General features: G+C 43.7%; 1 protein-coding gene across 2 annotated transcripts in view; it reads right to left on the minus strand.

The window, feature by feature from the left end:
- CHID1 (chitinase domain containing 1) overlaps positions 1–21,429 on the minus strand; it is a 215,050-nt gene that overhangs the window by 149,933 nt on the left and 43,688 nt on the right. For both annotated transcript variants that reach the window (XM_075281312.1, XM_075281313.1), the window contains exon 8: positions 9,539–9,631. In XM_075281312.1, the coding sequence (XP_075137413.1) occupies positions 9,539–9,631 (93 nt within the window). The remainder of the gene's footprint in view (positions 1–9,538; positions 9,632–21,429) is intronic.

The raw sequence follows: 21,429 nt of genomic DNA on the forward strand, positions 1-21,429 counted from the left end.
TTTTGTCTGTATTCTGATGCGGGAAGCCGCATTACAATTGGAGCAAAATGCGCCTGCCACAACTGTCGTGGATTCCCGTCCGGAATAGGCTCAAATGAATGGGCCTTGTCTGGAGGGTGCTGTCGCGAGGCAGACGCCGGGGCTGACTCAGCCGCGGAAGAGTCCTCTTGCACATGTGCTCCTCATGCTTCAGTGGGACGGCGCAGGAAGTACAGTGACAGGGTAGGTAAAGATTTTGTCTGGGAACACGCGGCTTTAGAACAGGGTTATTTGGGAAACTAAACCTCCAGTCCATTAGGACCTGTGGGTGGTTTAGTGTCCCAAATCGACCCCTGATAGATATTGATCTGCTGAAGCCAAAATACCCTTCATCAATACTTCATCAATTCGATGCATCAACCATTGCATATCTGCTAAACAAGTCTCCCTGGCAGGAGAGTGCACAGAATCCTTGTTGAGACAACGGATTCATTTCTGTCTCTGACTAATGATGTGATTAGTGTGGCCAAAAACAAGAGAGTAGAAAGGGGCTGCTTAGTGGATGATATAGGAGAAAGTCGCTCGACAATTCATGATAGGACACAAAGGGCTTGTAATAGAAAATGAAAAAAAAACACAGGAAATAGAAAAAAAAAAGAAGTCGGAGTCAGCGGGGTCACTCGTCAACCAGGATGGAGAGAAGAGAAAGAAATCAATTTCCAAAGCCCTGGACTGGAATAGTTTCTAATCTGTTTGAAGAAAAGGAGATGATCAAACACTGGGGCTGGTGTTTTATCTCCCAGGATTCAGCAGAGGTGAGGGGAGGGCTGGCGCACTGCTAAAGGTTATTCGCAGAGTCTGCGGACAGCTTAATGGACTTCCCTCTGAGCAGTGCACATCACAGAGGAGAGGGGTGGACGGACCACTGAGGTCCGGGGCTCCAATCAACATCTCCTGGGTTTATTGACGCTTTTAACCCTCATACGCCGCTGGAGGCATCAGACAGAGACGCTTTTCTCACCTTGCCCGTGACCTTCTGTGCTATGTGTATTAGAAGTAATTGACATTTTGGAAACAAATAACTGAGTGTTTCACATATGCCGGAGGGAATTACAAAGTATTACTTCTCCGACAAACAGGGGGGGCAGGAGAGATTGTTACTCTTGGAGAAAATATAACCACTACTTGGATAGGAGGTGTACGGTCCCCATGGGTATAATTTATGATGTGTACAGAATAGATCTTCAATGAAATACTATATAATTGAAAAGCAGCAGCAGAAATATCAGCTCTTTACTATCTATCACCGAGGAACAAGAAAAATGACAGGATGTACTGTAAAGTCTGCAGGAAAGCCTGGAGACCCAATGCTGCTTAGTTAGGGAACGGCATGTACGGCTATTCCCTAAGGCTGGAGATTTTGCCTGTCACATGATCAAAGATCACTGTCACACCAGAAGTAATACAAAGGAATGGGTTTGCCGGAACCACACAACACAAAAAATATCAAGCACTTTTTATTTTTTGTTGCAACATGTGGGGCAATGCAATACCATTCACCTACCTGATTTCTGCATCAAAATCTGCCACGTAGCCCCAGTCTTTTATATAAATCCATTATCAGAACTGCCCTCTCTATAAGGAAGGCTGTTTTAGAAGCGTCTACTATGACATGGGTGACAGAATATAGGCTGCTGCAAACAGTGGTAGATTTTGCAGCTGTTTTGGAGGCCGCAGCTTGAGACTCCCCACTGACCACACACATTCCATTGGGGCCTATTGGAAAGCCAGAACTGAATGGTGAGGTCGTGCATCCACTTCCGTAAGCTGGGGGTAGAAAATAAAGAGGAATTTGATGCAGATGTCCACCGCTAATTCCTCCTTACTTTCCGACATCTGAAAAAGTTCTGTCTACTTGTATGGAATGGACTGTATTACAGTCCCGCCAGTAGGTCTGCCTCAGCAAAAAAAAAACAACCAATGTCAGTTTGTTTTTATGCCGTGGTGAGCATGAGTTTGCTGTGGTGCGCAAGATCCACTGAGGTTCTGTCACCCAAAGGCAAACACAGACCTGGTGCCAGCCCTGAGAATCAGTGACATGATATGGGAAGGTCAGGGGCCCCTGGAAGGCTGAAGTGGAAGTGACAGTGGTTAGGGCCAGGAGCAGGGGATCTGGAAGTAAATAGGGCCTATTTAAAAAAACAGCAGCGGCCGCTTTCAGTACCTGGCGGCCGAGTGAGCCCTCTCAAGAGCTTGGGGTCCAACACTTGCCCAGGTCTGCCTGTTGCCGACGTCAGCCCTGGTGAGTTATCCCCTGACGCACGAGTCAGCCTTTATCCTGTAGATAATGCTGTAATTTACTGTGGCTGGAAAAGATCTACAGATTTCAAAAACCATCTACACTATGATATGAAAAGCTACATTACCATTTAAAGGGGGTTGTCCCATCTCAAGGATACTATCTATAATGGTAGCTTATGTAAATTGGAAACTTCTCCTAAATATATTGCTTTAGAAAGGCTGCTTTGTTTGCCTGCTATGTGAACTTATTCCTCTGATTGTTTACAGCTTTTCCATAGCGCCGGACCTGTGTGATAGGACAAGTCATGCCACTCACTGCTTTTCCGGCAGGACAATCAGTTCAGCCATTTGCGGTTTGCTAATAAAGCCAAGTCTGTTATCTCTTGATGTAGCACACAGATAGAGTCTGTTCTCTACAAGCATGTGCATATTATATGATCTGCATAAGTATTATGAGACTTCATTGTCATGTTCAGCAAACTGGGGGGGGAGAAATACAGGAAGTGAGAAGAAGTGACAGCAGGCAAACTGCTGAAACACTGAGATGGGAAAAGCCCTTTAAGTCAGAAGAGGAGAGCCAGCACCCTCTTGCCACAGTCATTTTCCGCTTTTTACTCTGTCTGGTTATGTTAAGCCCATATTAGGCTTTATTCAGATTTAGTTTTTTTCATCCGCTTAATGGAAATGAAAATGGATGTAAGAACCATTTCGCTTACATAGACGTCAATGTTAAAAAATAAAAGAAACTGACAGAAACGCATAGGTCTTTTTTTTAAAGGACACAGGTATTAGTGTGGCATACCATACTTTTGTGTCCATCCCAAAAAAAACCCTGTAAAAACGATGTAATGTATATTAGTGTAGATTTCCTTCATGGCCATCGGAGAATAAGTCTCTTTCTATATAGAATTTTCCCACAGGGACTCTACGATGCACAGGGTTCATGTGCATGTAGTCTTAGATAAGCGATATAGCCTCCGAGGCCCGATGATGATCACAATCACTGTCCCGGCAGAGTGATTACAATCTAAGAGAAACGCAGCAGAATACTTTATGTTGGTTCTACATAGGCAGCAGCAAAAGAGAAGAGACAAATCAAGACAACAAACATTTCCTTTCTCCTAAATCTCCTGATTACAAGTGACTGCCCCATCAGAACCTAGGCTGGCCCCGAGGAAATTACTAGCAAATTACTGGTAATACTATGCTACGTACAGGCAAAATAACTTAAAATATAGAAGGGGAAGCCACAATTTCAAAGTCAAGTAGTCTACCATATTTATAATAATACAGTGGGACTGCCAACTCAGATCTCACCATTACAGAAACAAGGATTTTCGACCCAAACGTTCAAGACAGGCTGTGAAAGAAAACGTTAAAGACAGACTGTGAAAAAGTATCATAAAATGAGGCCCAGTGGAGGTGCTACCTCCTGGCATCTGACGAACCCTCTTCTGGTCTCTTGGCTGACATCTTGTGCCCCAAGGGACAGCTGAGGCCAATGATTGGGTTTCAAGCACCCTACATAGTGCATGATGTCAGCCAAAAGACTGGAAGAGGACACCAGGGAGGGAGTTTATTATGTTGCCGCACCTTCCCTTGGCCTCCATTTATTAAACCCTGAGGTGGGAAGAGACCCTAGAGCAGTGAGGGCAAACCTATGATACGCATGTGACACGCCAAGGCATTTTGGGTGACACGCTTTGGCAGCTACTTATTGTGTTATTGCAATAAGCAACTGCAGATACTTTTTACTCTCCTGTCCTGGCCGCAGCCTCCTCTAAGCGGTGCTAGACTGATGTCACGATGCTGAAGAATGCCAGGACACTACGTACAACGTCCTAGCCTTCTTCAGCGTTGGCAACAGCGCACCTTGGAGACATCAGCGGAGGGCGTCCAGGTGTGGAGGGTGGACAGGTGAGTAAAAAGTGTCGGTCAATACTCTGTGTAGGGATGGGGAGATAACAGGGGGTCATATACTGTTGGCTTTACAATAGGGGTCAAATACTGTGTTGGGGGTATAAAAGGTGTCATAAATTGTGTGAGGGCCCTAAATAGGATCATATGGTGTGTGTGTGGGGGGGGGGTAAAAAAAAAAAAAAAAAGGGTTGATTTACTGTGGGGGCAGAAAATGGGTTCAAGCATGGGCTATGTGATGGCTAAAAAAGGAGGTTATAAATAAATATATCAAAAATATAACTTTTTTCCCTAGAGCTACAAATATCAAAAAATTATGGATATTTCTAGATTTGACACCTGAGTTAAGCTAGGGGTTTTATTTTTTAACAATTTCGACACACAGAGCTTAAATGGTTAGCCATGAGCGAGTACTATGTGAAACAGCCGTCTCCAACAGCATGCACCCATAGGAATGAATGGAAGCGGCCGGCACGCTGACTTTGCCGGATGCGTCTATTCATTCCTATGGATGCGTGCTATTCGAAACGGAAGTTTTGAATAGTACTCGCTCATCTCTATTAGCCATCACTGCCATAGACCCAACAGTAAAACAGTATCACTTCCCGTTCACGCTGAACAAGAACAACCGATGAAACGACTCTTACGAGGTTTGCCCATCTCTACCTATAAACTGCTTACCACTGGGGATCTCACTAAAAGAGTTGACCCAAAGAGTGCATTAAACAAACAACATGCAAAAAAAAAAGTTAGGACAATGTGTAGTGAACAGAGAGTCGCACGTGCAATGGGATCCTGTGCGAGTCTACAGTGTGGACTAGTGATCTGAAACATTGGCTGTCGATGGTCGGGCTTCCACTGGCAGCGATAATGAGCAGTTCCTGCCACTGACAGCTATTTGTACGCAGCTAATGAGGTGAGTCATCCGGCAAAGTGGGCGTAATTATTTAGAGTTTAGCGGCTGCCTATAAACTCCGCAGGCTCTATCCACATGAATTACATCAATCGAGCTCACAAATCCACACTATTATCCATATGAGGCTTTGGGAGAATTACTCAATACCCTCCCTATAGTTCTTAGGCCTGGGCTACATTGAGACACTTTGTAGCGCTACTGATTGATTTTAACTACTGAGTTACAGCCGACGTCCAGAGGAATACATTGAGTTCCATCTGAATTTGCGGACCACGGCAGTCACTCGATAGTTAAAATCAATCAGTAATGCCGAAAATAGTCTCCGTGTAACTCCGCGTGAAGAGCAAATACTGTATAGAGAAGTCAGGGTAGGAAGTCTGGGACTAAAAGGTTCAGAAATAGATTTATCGCATAACTGCATTAAAAGTATTTCCTCCACGGGCACCATCGGCTCCTCGGAATATCACATAAAAAAGAATCTTTATTATCTGATTGTCTTAGTAATTTCTTCCTCTTTACTTGTCTGTTTAGCTCCACTTCAGACTGTTACATACACTGTGTTACTTTATCAACCCTTTGCTTTACATGCTTCATATCTTGGGGTACAGTATGGAAGATATGGCTGGTCAATGATCACATATATACCTGGCCTTTTTGCAGAGTGGTAGGGGGCATTATCCTGTTGAAAGAGGCCAGTAAGGGTGGGCTTGGTCTGCAACTTTATTTGGGAAGCTGTATGCAGGATAAACTACTTACTCATATCAACTGCTATTGATGTCTGTCTATATGTTTAGGTAGGTGGTACATGAAAAAGTAACAATCACATAAATGCCAGGATCCTCTGCCCACGCCATATCTAAATCTCATCCACTATGCTGCTACTGTAGATTGCAAAGGGTTAACCACCAGCAAGTATTCGGTGACTAATCCGCTGCAATTACTGCCCGCGTGATTCTGCCCAAAATGATGTTGTGATATTTAATAGAGACAAGTAACAACCATTAGATGGCTGTATACAAGTCTTAACCCAAAGACAGGTCACTAGTATCCAATCACCTGGCACCAACATCAGTTCTCAGCTCCAGATACAGAAAGAATGGAACAGGAAGCAGACAGCGCTGTTCTCTGTGTAGTGGCGGAAATGAGTCATTGCAGCTCAAGTACTCTTCAAATGAATGGAACCGATCTGCAGTACCCTGGTCTGACCACTATACAGAGAACAGCGCTGTCTGCTTCCTGCTCCATTCTCTGTGTATTAGATGCTGAGAACAGCTAATCGAGAGATGGAGGGGGTATCGGGTGTTGGATCCCTATCAACCTGATATTGATAAATTATCCTTAGTATAGGTGTTTACCACTTTGAGGCTAAGACCCCACGGGACGTCCCGCAGCACTGTGGGAAAAACCGTGGTAGGAATGCATCACAGTTCTTCCCGCAGTGCTTTAAACAGATAGTTCGCTGAATTTTCCTCCGTGGACTTTCTATAACAATTATACCTATGGGGAAACCGCCGCCGTTTCCGTAGGTATAATTGACATTATCGAACTGCGCAGGTTTTGGAAATTGTGGCATGTCCACATAGCGGTTTTTACAGCAAAGTGGACATGGGATTGGCTAGAATCCCATCAACTTTGCCCATACTGTAAAACGCTGCGATTTTTCCTGTGACACATTTCCATTCCGTGGGGTCCCGGCGTAAAGAAGTTTCTGAGATTGCGGAAAATAAAGGTATGGGGGAGTGTGTCATTACTTACCTGTTTTAACCCCTACTATATTAGTTCTGTCGCTCCTGCGACCATCTACACATGTGACCACATACACAGCCCTGCAGATGAGAGCCAGTGATTTGTCGCAGCGGTCACATGGGTACCGTAGATACCAGCTGACCTCTAAAATAAATGATATCCCATAGAACCCCTGTAAGATGAGCCTTTAGAAAAGAAGACGTCTCCGTTCACACTTGTGGTGGGCTCCGGGGGTTCTATTTTGAAGACAATTTTTTACATTTTGAGAGGGAATAGTAAATAACAGCCCCTGTAATATACAAGGACATAAAAGCAGCGAGCAGCAGTAAATACTCAGCAGGACACGGTGGAACTGAAAGAGTTAGGGGGTAAATCAGCAATGCCTTAGGGAAATATGGTGTGCAGCTATTAAATGGAAAATAAGCGGAGTAATGGATTTTCCGGGCCGTTACCAAGAGCCTAAAGGGAGTTGTAGGATAACGTAATTAGGAGGCACCCGCAGAAAGCAGTTATGGGTCACAGGTTTTATCGGGTTATTACGGATAAGCAGCCCACACAGCGACGGCATTCATCAGACACAAAGGCAGGTCATGCACAACGCGCATACTTTTACATCACTCAGACACCCTCAAAAGAAAAATCAGATCGTATTGAAGAGTAAAAAAGAAAGCTGTGTCCACTGCGGAAGATGCAGCAATCGTCTATAAATGCCTTAAGAATACAAAGTCGCACTTAAGTTACTAGTTCATTTCCAGAATTGACGTAACCATAAAAAAAATCCTTTAATGAATATCCTTATAGGGTACTCTCTATCATTGGATACCATTTTTTTCTGACTAACACGTAGGAATAGCCTTAAGAAAGGCTATTCTTCTCCTAACTTTAGATGTCTTCTCCGCACCGCCGTTCGGTAGAAATCCGGGTTTTCTTCAGTATGCAAATGAGTTATCTTGCAGGAAGGGGAGCGGTCCCCAGTGCTCAAACAGCACTGGGGGCGTCCCAAATGCTGCGAGAGAAATCTCCAGTGACACCTCTATCTTCTTCTGGAGCGGCCTCTCCGTGTGTCTTCTTCCATCCTGTGTTTCAATCTTCTAGGCATGCGCAATGGGCCCATGGCCACAAGAAAATGGCCGCTTACACCAGCTTATTGTGTAAGTAGCCACAAGAAAATGGCCACTTACACAGCTTACTGATTAAGCGGCCATTTTCTTGTGGCCATGAGCATGCGAAGATGGCTCTGAGGGGCAGGTTACTACTGGACGGTTATCACATGAGAACAGGGCCCGGCAGCCCCATACACATTCACTGGCGGCTCAGCCATATCTCTCCTGGAATAAAGCGATCAGGCATGATCTGTAAAAATACAGTACTGTGCAATTCTTTTAGGCAGGTGTGGAAAAAATACTACAAAGTAAGAATGCCTTCAGACATAGAAGTGTTAATAGTTTATTTTTGATAATCAACAAAATGAAGTGAAAGAAGACCAGAAAAATGTAAATGTTGTTCTAAACATCTTGGAGAACTAAGCACAGATTTTGATGTAGGTTTGCTTCAATCCTTCATGTAATCCAAGACAGACTGGATGATGTTGAATTAAGCGGTCTTTGGGGGTTGTGAGAAGGTGACAGGCACAGTGCTGGAGTCACGGTATATCTCCCCCAGGTTTCTGACCTATGTGTGGTCCAGGGCAGGTCTAGAGTAGGTCCTGAGCTCATTACTGGGCTATAAAAAGCTGCAGAGCCTGTACTTCAGGGCAGATCCTGGGAGAGGTCGGAGGTGCCTGGGTCTGTTCTGGAGAGCTGAATCTAGGTGAGACCAAACTGGGACTTCTTGAGTTTGTTTGATTGTGTGGCCAGAAGTAAGCCACTTGCCTAGTTAGCCTTATTCTGTATTAGTTAGAGCTCGGACGAGCAGGAGTTTTGTTTTGCCTTTTACCAGACATCAAGGATGTATTTTATTTTGCTTATTTTTGTGCCTGACGTGAAGGTTTATTTATTTGACTGTTTTTTTGTTTGTTTTTTAAATAAACCTGTTTGCACCAGTGAGTGGTTGGGTCCGCACCATTGCTACTACCCACAGGGCCAAAACGGTGGTGGCGCCTACCTAAAGCTTTTGCACAACACTGTATCTCTAAAAATCTTAGAGACTTAAAAAATATATCAGACATACTGAAATCAGACATTATTCTTCCCTGACGTGCAGTGGGGGCAGAGTCAGGGTGCCCCTATATAGATGGTTGGCTGGTTCGGATTAAATATGTAACGTGTACAGCCAGCTTTACTACATGCCATTGCGTTTAGCAGAACCATGCGTGTCCCCTCGTCCTCCCCATCTGCCTTTCACTCTCTTTCTGCCACAATATGATCATTCCGTGAGAATGAAAACTATGAAAACTTTTTAAGCTTCATAGTTGAGGTTTTGTCAGTGAGCGCAGAGTTTCTGAACACTTCTAGACAATGCAGAAGTTTCAAAGCTGGGAATACTTTAAGAGGAGAATATTTTATGATGTGGCTTATTCTGTTCCGCACAGCGCCGAGCTGTCAGCAATAGGAACAATAAAGAGTCGTGATCTAAACCAACCTAGTGCACCGAGCAGAAAATATATATATACAATAAACCAAAATTATGCAAAAGCTAATGGGCTAAAGATAACATGGGAATAATAATAGGGTCACGTACCCTGGTGCCACGGCAGGAGGGATAACCAGGATGAACTGGAGCTTGGCCTGGTGAAGTGCTTGACCAACGTGTGTCAACATGTGGACCAATTCCCTGCAACAAGAAAAAAAAGTTATAGGATTGATTGATTTATATAAAATATGACAAAAGTAAACCTATAAGAACATTGAAACGCTGGTCCAAACAAATATATTTGGCACTAAGAGTTTGCAATCCGCGTGTGAACGTTCCGCGTGGCTAGCCGTGACAACATCACGTCGCGGCATTGCACTCCGGATTAGGCCCAAATGAATGGGCCTAATCGGGAGGGAGCCTCGCGCCGTGGACGCAGTTGCTGATTCAGCCGCGGAATCTGCGGCAAGAAGGGTCATCTCGCTTCTTTTTTCCGCTACTAGCAAGCAGAAAAAAAGAAGCAAGCAGCTCCCCTTGAAGTCAATGGGAGACAGTTTTGGCAGCGGATTTTGCGGCAGAATAAACTCTGTAGAAACTGACCCTTACATTGCAGTGCAGTATAATGGATTTGCTTACTCTTACCAAATCTGTCCCTGAAACATGGAGCATTTTTGACACTATGCCAAATCTCAGTTCTTCCACCAATTTAACACCATCTATAACAATATCACACCTTACAAACTTGGTTATGGATTTGAGAAGACAAGTGACAAAGACTCAAGCCACTGGCCGATAACTATCACATTCAGACCAACAATTTTTCAAAGAAAAATTAAAAAAAAAAAAAAAAAAAAAAAAAAGCAGAAATTGCTGTAAAAATAAGGAGTAAGCAGCTATTTATTGGGCCTCTGTGTCTGCTACAACATGTAAAGACAACCAAAGATGATTTTTCAGCAGAAACCTCTAGTGATGAAAGCTTGGAAGAGATTAACAAAAATAAATTAATGTGTCTGTTGCCCCCTACCAGTTGACAAAATGAACCTCTAGAAGTCTCGGCTAGCTCCACGCATTCTGGAAATAAGGATCTGTGACAGACTCTTTATAATGTGTGCAAAGCAGACTTCCACCGGATAAACTGTTCTTCCTTCCATAATCTATAGAAAATTATTTGCCTGAAATGTCAATTACCTAGTAGAATAAAACATGTTCTATTTATTTACCAGCCCTGCAAGCCTCTTCCGCCTCCGTAACTTCAAATTCAATTTTGGATACAGTGACAATTACTTTCATTATTTATTTATTTTTTAACTACGAGCTCTGCTCCCTATTGTTGCTTTACATAGAAAACGTGACATGGAATAAATTATGTAATGGGAGAACAGCCCACTCTACTTCACCCCACAGATACTCTGCCGAATTAAGATCTGGGGACAATGAAGGTCAGGGAAGCAAGGAAACCTCTGAGACACGTTTCTGGAACCAATCCATGACTATGTGACCCATGTGGCAGGGTGCATTGTCCAGTCGAGCATCGTCCTGCCATAGGGATGAACTTGGCTGAGGACAAATCCCTACTGTCCAAATATCCATCCTCAAGTATCAGAGGACGGGTCCATAGATTCATGCTGCTTGGACCAAATTCTGACCCTTCCACCAACATGGTACAACAGAATTCTGGATTCATCTCTCTAGGTAATGCTTTCCATTGCTTAGTGATTGCACTCTTTCATGCATGCCCACGGCCATTTTCTCGTGGCCGCTTACCCCAGCTTACTGTGTAAGAGGCCACAAAAAAAAATTGCCACGGACATGTGCAGTTGGCGCTGCCCAAGGCCCGATGGCAGAGCCGACTGCGCATGCGTAGAAGTTTGAACCCAGCGCCGGAAGAGAGGCCGTTCCAGACGAAGATAGAGGTGGTGCTGGAGATTTCTCTTGCAGCATTGGGGACACCCCTAGTGCTGTTTGAGCGCTGGGGACCGCCCCCAGTGCTGCGAGTGTACTCATTTGCATACAGAAGAAAACCCGGATTTCTACCGAACGGCGGCCCGTAGCAGCACTGGGAGAAGAATAGGTAGGTAGTTAGGAGAAGAAGGTAGGAAGGAAGGAGAAGAATAGCCTTTCTTAAGGCTATTCCTACGTGTTAGGAGAAAAGATTTTTAATGATTGAATCCCTTTAACCTGGTCATCTGCTGTTATAGCCAACAGAAAGTTTCACTTGCCCTTTATTTTTGGCTTGAGCATCACCAGGCAGTGACTACAAGGTACCGTTCACTGTGTATAATAGCTGTTGCATAGATATAACCTTAGGCTAGGTGGGACCAATACCATGGAGAGCCCATCCGCTAAAACAGCAGTTACCCGCAGACACCTAGTTTCCGCCAGTTTTATACTAAAACCATGCAGGATTTTTCTCTCCACCGAATTCAGACAGATTCTGCGAGATGTGAACGAAGCCATAGTAAGCTCCCTCAAGTGACTATGCAAGTAGAGATGAGCGAGTACTGTTCGGATCAGCCAATCCGAACAGCACGCTCGCATAGAAATGAATGGACGTAGCCGGCACACGGGGGGTTAAGCGGCCGGCCGCAGTCAAAGCGGAAGTACCAGGTGCATCCATTCATTTCTATGGAGCGTGCTGTTCGGATCGGCTGACGCTAGGTTCACACCTGCGTTCTTCTTTCCATTCTGTGCTTTCCGTCTTCTGCATGCCAGAAGACGGAAAGCACAGACCAGGTCCGGCCGTGAGCGGCGGTGAGCGTTTTATGCTCTCCGCCGCGAAACCGGATTTTTTTATCCGGACACAGAGTACTGCATGTCCGACTCTGTGTCCGGATTATAAAACCCGGTTTCGCGGCGGAGAGCATAAAACGCTCACCGCCGCTCACGGCCGGACATCTCTCTCACCCATTCAAATGAATGGGTGAGAGAGACTCCTGCAGGTTTCCGTCTCCTGCCTCTGTTTTATGCAGGAAACGGAAACCTGCATAACGGAGTTCACAACGCTGATGTGAACGAGCCCTGATCCGAACAGTACTCGCTCATCTCTATTTGCAAGCAGTTGAAATTGTATTACAAGGAAGTCTATCACCTCGCTCAAGCATATTCAGCTGTCACCACCATCTGACAGAGTACACTACATTGATAAACCACATACCTTTGCTATATATGTCACTTTTGTACATTTGGAGAAAAACTAATTTGAAGTTGTATGCAAATGAGGCAGCTTCACCCCTTGAAGTTAGAGTTGCAGTAACATCACCAACCCTATAAGAGCTGCACTCCAGGTTGCTGAAGGCCCACCCACAGTACACCAGTGCCGCATTTGCAGATGTGAACAGAGCCATAGAGACCTGTCAGAAGTTTAGGTTGGTGTGGGTGCAGGTTATTGAGACCCCCATGATTACTAAAACAAAGAAGAGGAGTACTCAGTCCAGTACAGTCATTCCTCACTAGAAGATGGACTCTATAACAAGTCAATTGTGGTGTAAAGGCAAGAGAGACTTCTGAGCTCCGTAACAGAAAGCAAAGCCCTGGCCAGAATGATTTCTTATGATGCAACTCTGCAAAGTCTTTTGTAGATCTAAAGAAATAGAATGATAGGTGTGCTATATAGCGGATTGCTCGTGAAAATAGTGGTGCAAGGGCAGGAGGCGCGTGGTGCTTGAGAAGAGATCTGTTGTCAGTAAAAGACTTCTCTAAGCTGACGGGACAAAATACACATCAATGAGGGTCATTTATCAGGACTGGCGTTTTCTACACCAGACTTGATCCCCTGTGTGTTGGAGAGGAAATGCAACTAATTTATTAAAAGAAATGCCTGCTAAGAAATTAGGAGCATCTCCTGTCGTCCATGCACCAGAGCCTCCATCTATGTCAGCTAGGAGCTGGTGTAGATGTGGTCCATAGTTTACACCAGTTTTTGGCAAGAGTATAAGGATTCTTCCAGGCTGTGAGAAGCCTACCCCCTTCCTGCTAAGCTTAGCCCCGGACACGCCAACTTTAAAGAAAACAATTAAAAAAAAAAAAAAGTCACAATTTTTTGACCTGAAATTTTCATTATCTTTCTCTATGAAACCAATCGCAAATGTAACAGGTATAAGCCAAATATACTTGGACTTGGTTTCATAGACAGCCACACCTTGCTACTACCATGGATGCGCAGTTCTTCCTTCCAAAGAGGATGCATGAGCTCCGGGACTTTGGTCAACCCAGTGGCGTAACAGGGAATGGCAGGGCCCCAAGGTGAACACTGACATGGAACAGGAGAGGTAAGTAACAGTGGTTGTTATGTTCCCTTATCTCTCCTAGCCCTCCAATCATCATACTTGGGAAAGTGGGGGATGTCTGTAAAGACCCCAGAGTATGATAGCGGTGTTTGTGGGGTTCGCAACCCCATGACTTACTTACCGATCCCAGTTCCTCACAGACACCTCTGCAAAAGGGAAAATGCCAACAGCCATGAGCAGGAACCAGGATCGGTAAGAAATAAAAAAAAAAAAAAAAAAAAAAAAAATCTGCAGCGGTAGCAGCTGTCGCCCGGTCCCCTAATATCCCGGGCCCTGTGGCAGCTGCTACCCCGATAGTTACACCCCTGGGACAACCATACAAGCATTTCTGATTGCGGAAACCGTACAAGATTACAGTTCTTCCCTATTTCAGTCATTTTTAGGTAACCTATGATTTTTAGAGGCTCACTCTTCCACCAATTATTTGCCATTAGCTTCCTCCACTTTGAGTTGGTAGAAAAGACTTCAGTGCTCCCCACTTGACACTTTTCTTAAATATACAGGAGGGTTCCCAGTTTATAGGTTTACTGTACAGGCAGTGGGTGTAAAAAGATTTTGAACAGGAGATGGCCAGATAAAGCCAGAGAGGGTAAAAAGAAGAGGCCACCATCTGGTTTGACAACTGCACCATGTGTTGCCACTATTTATTTTGCTTACTTACGGTACATAGTACCAACATATTCTCCAGTACTATACAGATCTTGTCATCACGCACTGTCGAATCTGTCTCCTATCAGTATGTGTTCTCATGCAAACATGGGAAGAACATGCAAACTCCATGCAGACGTTGTCCTTGAATCCATCTTCCTCCAACGGTGCATGAGAAAACAACACCGCTGGATCGGCGGCAGCAATTACAAGGTGGCCAGTGCAGGAACGGAGAGGAAAGTTAAGGTTTTTTTTATATTTTTTCCAACATATTGATCTATTAAAGCAGCATTTTCCAGTTGGACAATCCCTTTCACGGTCATCCAAGTTGTGATCCAGTAAAACAACTTTAACAGGAGTTGAAGTTAAAATCGGTATGTGGGATATTGCTAGGTGCCATCTTTAGCCGAAAGTATAGCAAGGTACTTTGAGGAATATCGAAATGATTTTTTCAACACAGCTGTTCTCCTATTCAAAGGAACAAGACTTTGTGCGGTACGTTCTTTGCTAAAGCAGAGCCTTAGGTTTAGTTCTGCGGTAGGGCTTCTTCTTGAATTCTGCAATATAACCCTTTAGGAATTTAGGGGGGGGAAAAAAGACCCATACATAGATTTACAGACGTCTGTACAATAGCCCTGAAACCTACATAGAATATATATTTAAATCCACCCTACATATAAGAGAAGAAAGGGATCAAACAGGATCGGTGGTTTAACAGCAGACGACAAGAAGAGAGAACCGAGCCGCTTCTGACTTCACATTCTATCTGTGTTCCAAATGTCTCACGGGATTCTTCTTCAAGACAGAAACTTCTGTGGTTTTCTAAAGTCTGTGTAGATTTTACTTTCATCAGTAGAAGTGGCTCCATATGCATTTCAAGAGAAACAACCAACTAGAGATATAAATAGGCTCTGTCATACATTTATTTTACCCTCTGTGTGCGCTCTAATTTGGGAAATTATGCTGGAAAATAACAGTAGGGCAGGCCGAGGATTCGGCAGGTTTTACCCACGAACTGGAAAAGCTGACACAGAAGGGCAATGGCTGCTTTTCTAATAAGTCTGCTAGCGCTGGCTGCTGTAATCGAAGTCATCTCAGCACGGCAGTGACTAATGAATGATAATTGGAGGAGGCCTGAGAATACGCTGTACACTAGACATGTGCTCTCTGATTCACCCGTTTGGAAGGGGGGATTGTAGGAAAAGTCATTTTCCAGCCCCCGGACTTTTTTTTTTATCTAGAACTTCTTCATAAAATACAGACTGCAAAGGTAACACAAAAAAGGTCATTTTTAATGCAATGTCAATAAATTCTGAAAATATGGAAAGACTACGATATTAACTTTTTAAAAAAAATTCTTTATTTAGTCAGTTTTTCCCAAATATAATAAGCAGCGTCCACAGGAGACGGACACTAGGGGCAACAAATCCATAATCCGCACACACAAACATAAATTCATTGAACAAGACGGTTCCAGAAAATATGGAGCACATCACTGACCAACTGATCGCATCTTCAACATGTTCTTGAGACAGAGGTCATACGGGCAACAAGTTTGGTAGGTATCTTGAAAGGACCTTGTATGCGGCTTTCTGGAGGCGCCTGTCTCAGCTATCGCCAAGATACGATTTTCTATAGTTGACTTCTGAGCTACCAATAAAGCATTTTGCAAAGAAAAATTGCTTGAGAAGTAGTCAAAGAGGTCCTTGTGGATCTCCTCCACCACAGTGGTAAACTGGAAAAGACTCTTATTTAGGTGTCAGTGTTATGCCCTGCTGTGTGGGAAAGGGAGGGTCAGTGACTCATGTTAGTGAATGGAGTCTCATTATGTCCCTTGGGTGTGCCATGTCCACAACTTCTAGTTGCAAAAAGATTGTGCGGTAGTCAATCTTTTTGTCACTTGAAGTTTTGGTATATTGGTGTCCCAATGTGACTCCATTCACCAACCCAGCAATCTTTGATCCCATGATGGTAATTAAGGCCAAAGTTGCAGTGTAGCCCTAGTCTAATGATACAGTCTGGGCCAGACAGTGTATATGCAGGAAGGGACTGGGCACTGGAAAGCATAGTTCTGACATGGATACAATAGTAACACCTTCGTTGCACCAAAAAGCTCATTGGTTTTTCAGAGAAATCACTTTTGTCGCCACCACTTTTTAAGGGTATATTCACACGGCGGAAACCTTTTCTACCATGTGAATTCTCATCGCGGCATTTCTCTTCTAATTAGGCCCGAGTGAATGGACCTAATCTGGAGCGAGTCTTGCGCTGCGGACACTGCGGCTGAGTCAGCCGCGGGAAAATAGAGTATGTAGCTTCTTTTTCCCGCTAGCTGAAAAAAATCTCTAGCAGGGAAAAAAAAGCGAGCGGCTCCCATTGAAGTGAATGGGAACCTTTTTTGCAGCCAGATTTTGAGGCGGATTCCAATGGGAAACTTAAAGAAACAACACCTTGTACCAAAAATGTTACAAAAAATTTCAAAAACAGTTTAAAAAATGTGAGCTGAAAACGGAGCTGACTTGAGGCTTTACAAAAAAAAAAGCAAGGTCAACTAATAAATAAACAGAAACCTTATTAAGTCTCATGCACATAGTAATAACTAAGACGTGAGCAGAATCACAGAGGATTATTGATATATTCTGACAAGATTTATAGGATAGATGAATGCAATAACCATCTGATTGCTGAGGGTCCCACCACTGGGAACCATACAGTTATGAATTCGGCATATATTGCAATTTGCCTAGTAATGAATCTTGTCCATTGTTGTAGGGAGTGTGGTGTGAGTCTTCGTATGACTTTTAAAGGAGTTGTCCAGTGTATATAATTTTGCGCCAGGAAAGGTGAAAGAAAAAAAAAAAAAAGACAACACTGAAAAATATATGTCCCCAGTGCTCCAGTGTCTTCCACTGCATTCGGGCCCTATTGCTCCCAGGGTCTTGTTCCAGCAGATGATCTCACCGTGATTGCTGCGGCCAACCAACAGCCTATGGAAAGGACACGGGACATCACATCTGGTATATGTGAGTGAAGTTCCAGATCCTATTCTTAGGCAATTTCATGGTCTCAGTGGTCATGTGAGGCGAGGATTTCCACCAGAAGAAGCACTGGGGTGCAGCTGGACTGGACAGTGGCAGGGAACACCAGAGCCAAGGATGCAGGTAGAGAGTTAAGACCAGGATGTTGATTCAATTGTAAACAATCCAACTCCTTTGCAATTAAATTTCACGAGGACAAATATCTGGGGGGCAGGTGAGATATTCTGGCTGCATGGCTAGAGCCTGGAATCATGCATGAAAGTGAATCATGCATGAAAACCTGACTTCAAAGGCATGGATGTCATAATTCATGTTTTATAACCATCTATGTACAGGAGTCTGGCTTGGGGAAGCCCAATGTATCTCTGACATCAAGCATGTGGACTGGTAACCTTCCAAATCACATATCTGCTAAAGGGATTATGATGTCATCTTCATGTTTGCTATGCCTGGGCTTGTAAAAAAAACAAACAAAAAGAAAAAAGAAATAGCATTACATTGATCACATCACATATCTGAAGTATCCAGGAAGAGTTATGGCATACTTCCAAAAGTTACCATATCCCTGTGAATTTGGAACAGGGGATATTTTGGATCCCTGACACACACTGGTCAGGACAAATTAGGGGTCCTGTTTGCACAAAGGACAAAGATATTACCATATCTATTGCAGTCTATGGAAATCAAGGGAACTTATATGTTTGCCATACACGTTATTTCTGCTCTTTTCATCAATATCCTTTAGTCCTTTCACAGTTTCTTTCGACAATTCAGCTGTTTTGACACTGCACCTCTCAGCACGCCGTGACAATCACAATTTACCCAGACATTTATCCTGTCCCATATATAATAATATATAGGACTCATCTTTTAGTGCTTTCTTTACACTTAACAAATTCACTAAACATCTTCAGGGATATGTGAATTGTATCTAGTAACTATCTACACCAGTGCTATATGATGTGCTAATGCCACCGGGTCACTTAATGCGTCCAGGACTGCTCCAGCAATTCTCTAGCTGCCTCCCTTGACTTTGTGCTATGTGCCGTCCCTTAGGAAATTCATCTGTAATGAGCCCGGCTATCCCTAAATGAATGAGACTGCGGTAAGAAGAGGTCGCCTGCTTCCCATAAGTAATAACCCCCTCCCTGTCCTCCCCACCTTGTTACACGAGAGGCAGGTGCAGTTATTCCCATTAACCTTTATAAAGCTTAAGACAAACGGTGTGTTTGAAATGAAAATGTAAGCCGGGCTCCCCCGGGAATACGCGGATGTAGGGAGCATTTCAAGCAGCTGGTTGGATAAGTGAGTGGGTGACAGGCTCAGCGGAGATCTGACAGCTCTCCCGGTGCTTGATGCATGAGAGGTATACAGAAGGCACCTGCTCTGGCACAGCAATGAATTGTAACCCCAGGGCCAGCCCTCATCTATAATCCTTTCAATTTTTATTTCAAGGGACATAGAATTTAAAGAGGAATTTCATTACAAAGGACATATAATGGAAGACTGTTTAATCTTTCATACACGGCATTACAGTGGTATATTGAATATCTGTTATTGTACATTAGTGATACCATGATATATATATATATATATATATATATATATTATCCTTATGGTCACTGTGGGTCAGAGGGCATTATGTGGGGGCTCCTACAGGGGACAGAATACTGTGTTGGCAACTTGAGCGGACATTAAATTATGTAGGAGGGGGACAACTTATGAAATCTTGGAACATGGACCACTAAAGATGTAAAAAAAAAAAAAAAAAAAAAAAAAAAAAAAAAAAAAAAAACATTGTATGATATCCTATTTCAAGGCAAAGTTAAAGGGGTATTCCCACGTCACATACTCACCAGTCTTCACTGCTGTAAAATCTTCTGTCATCCTGGTTTCTTGCATCATTTGGTGGGCGGGGTATCACATGCAACCTGTCATTTAGCTCCGCCCCAAAATTAGTGTGTAGCTCCGCCCACCGCATAGTGTGATCCTATGGGGCGGCTGAAGGGCCTGTGATGTCATCAAAGGTCCTTAAACACTATATGCACAATATTGGACTATGAAGTACAGGCAGGAGCAACTCCATTCTGTGTTACATACAGAGACTGCCTGTCTCTGCCATTATGAACACAATTGAATTAGCTAGCCTGATTACTGGGAGAACAGAAGACGTTCAGAAATGAAAGCAGTTCCTCTCCTCTATCTGATAGCAGGAAGCTAGGTCACGTGGTGTAGACACAGGAATAGCTAGATACACAGGCTCACTCCCTGCACTTATCCCCTCCTCCCTCCTCCCTGAGAGCAGCAGATACATCACTTGACTTTTGAGCAGATAAGTCAAGTGCTGTGTCAACAATGAGTTGAATAAAGTAAGATAGTGGACAAACAAAGCAGTTTTGCTGAAGCAGTGTATTTAGGAAAAGTCTTACATCCACATTAACAAGCAGTATAGATAGGATCCTTGTGATGGGACAACCCCTTTAAAGGGGTTGTCCGAACAAAAATATTATATTATAAATAGGCTGGAGAGGTGGGGGAAAAAAATTTATACTCGCCTTTCCCTGATGTGCCCCCAGTCTATGGTTGTGTTCCGGCGGAAGTTTCCCATCACACGTGACCACTGAAGCCAATCAGCAGCCTTATTGAAAGACAAGTGACTACCGGTGACGTCATAGGGTCTCCTCCTGTGACCGCTGAGGCCAATCAATCCGTTTTCCTTAAAACACAATAAGTAAGCATTGCTAACAAGGTCTGGGAGGCAGAGATTGCAGCAAGATGCGGAAAATAGATGCATTGCATCAGCATCCCGTTGCGGCTAGCCGCGCCAAAAAGCCAATGGTGGAAAAGGAAGTGGAATTTCCTCTTCCTTTTCCGCCATGTGAACTGACCCTAAGACAACCTTTAGATATTCATCTCCACTGGGCTTCAGTTTCCCTTTTCATGTCTCCATGTGAGCAGAATGCCATCCCCTACTGACCGCTCTGACTATTTTTTGTAAGGACAAATAGTTATTGCAGTTTGCAGAGTCCCTGAGGATTTCTGCATAAGACGAACTTTAGGGACTTGACAGAAGAGACTTTTTGAGACTATTCTGCTGAATGTGAGACACGGTGCATGCCCTTACCACACATCATGATTCAGTGGTCTAAGAGGTTGAGGTACGAGTCCTTAAATTGGAGAGCTTAGAAACATTGGGGAATTCTGTATTATAATAACAAGAGTAGCTCTGTAGGTTCAAAGAAAAAGGTTCTTGACTTCTCAGCCCTTCTTAGCTCACAATAAGTGAAATAAAATCCATAAATACTGGTACCAGGCCAAGAAAATCCCCATATCTCAGCTTCATGGAGAAAAGTAGACATACACAATTTATCATGAAGGGAATGTTTTCAGTCCACTTGGAGTTTTTGTTGACAAATGTCACGATATTTGATACATATGGCGAATATTTAAGTCTAACACTTACGCCCTAAGTTGTTACTACATACTGAGAGAGACTACAGGAAACATAACACAGATTACACATGCTCGTAGAAGTCTATGGAGAGTGGAGGAGGAGAAACGGCCAACATGACAGAGGAAAAAGCAGCAGAAATGCAAATTCAGGCCCAGTTCACATCTGTGTTCGGGTCGTTCTATTCCCCCATCCACATGAAATATGCAGAAACATTTTTTAGTGCAGAAACCCCATTATAGTCCATGTGGTCCACAGGTTACCTTAGGTAACTGCTTTTTTATGTGACTAGGTTTCCATTCTGGGGTCCCCGAACGCATATGTGAACCAGCCTTAGAATGATGCAGCAACTAAATAGGAGCTTTCTGGTGCAACCAAAGTACTTTATACACATCACTATAAGTCAGTACTTCTCTGTCTATGTCCTGCATAATCTTGGGGCTGAGTGAAATTAATAAAAATATGTCCAGATTCTCTGCTGCTTATTATGGGCTGTATATGACAACCTGACTCTTTCCACGCACTGAGAAATTTAACCTATAGACAGAGCAGGGAGAGGAGAAAAGTGCTAAAAAT

Source organism: Leptodactylus fuscus, chromosome 7, assembly GCF_031893055.1.
Source record: "Leptodactylus fuscus isolate aLepFus1 chromosome 7, aLepFus1.hap2, whole genome shotgun sequence".
Lineage (NCBI taxonomy): Eukaryota > Metazoa > Chordata > Amphibia > Anura > Leptodactylidae > Leptodactylus > Leptodactylus fuscus.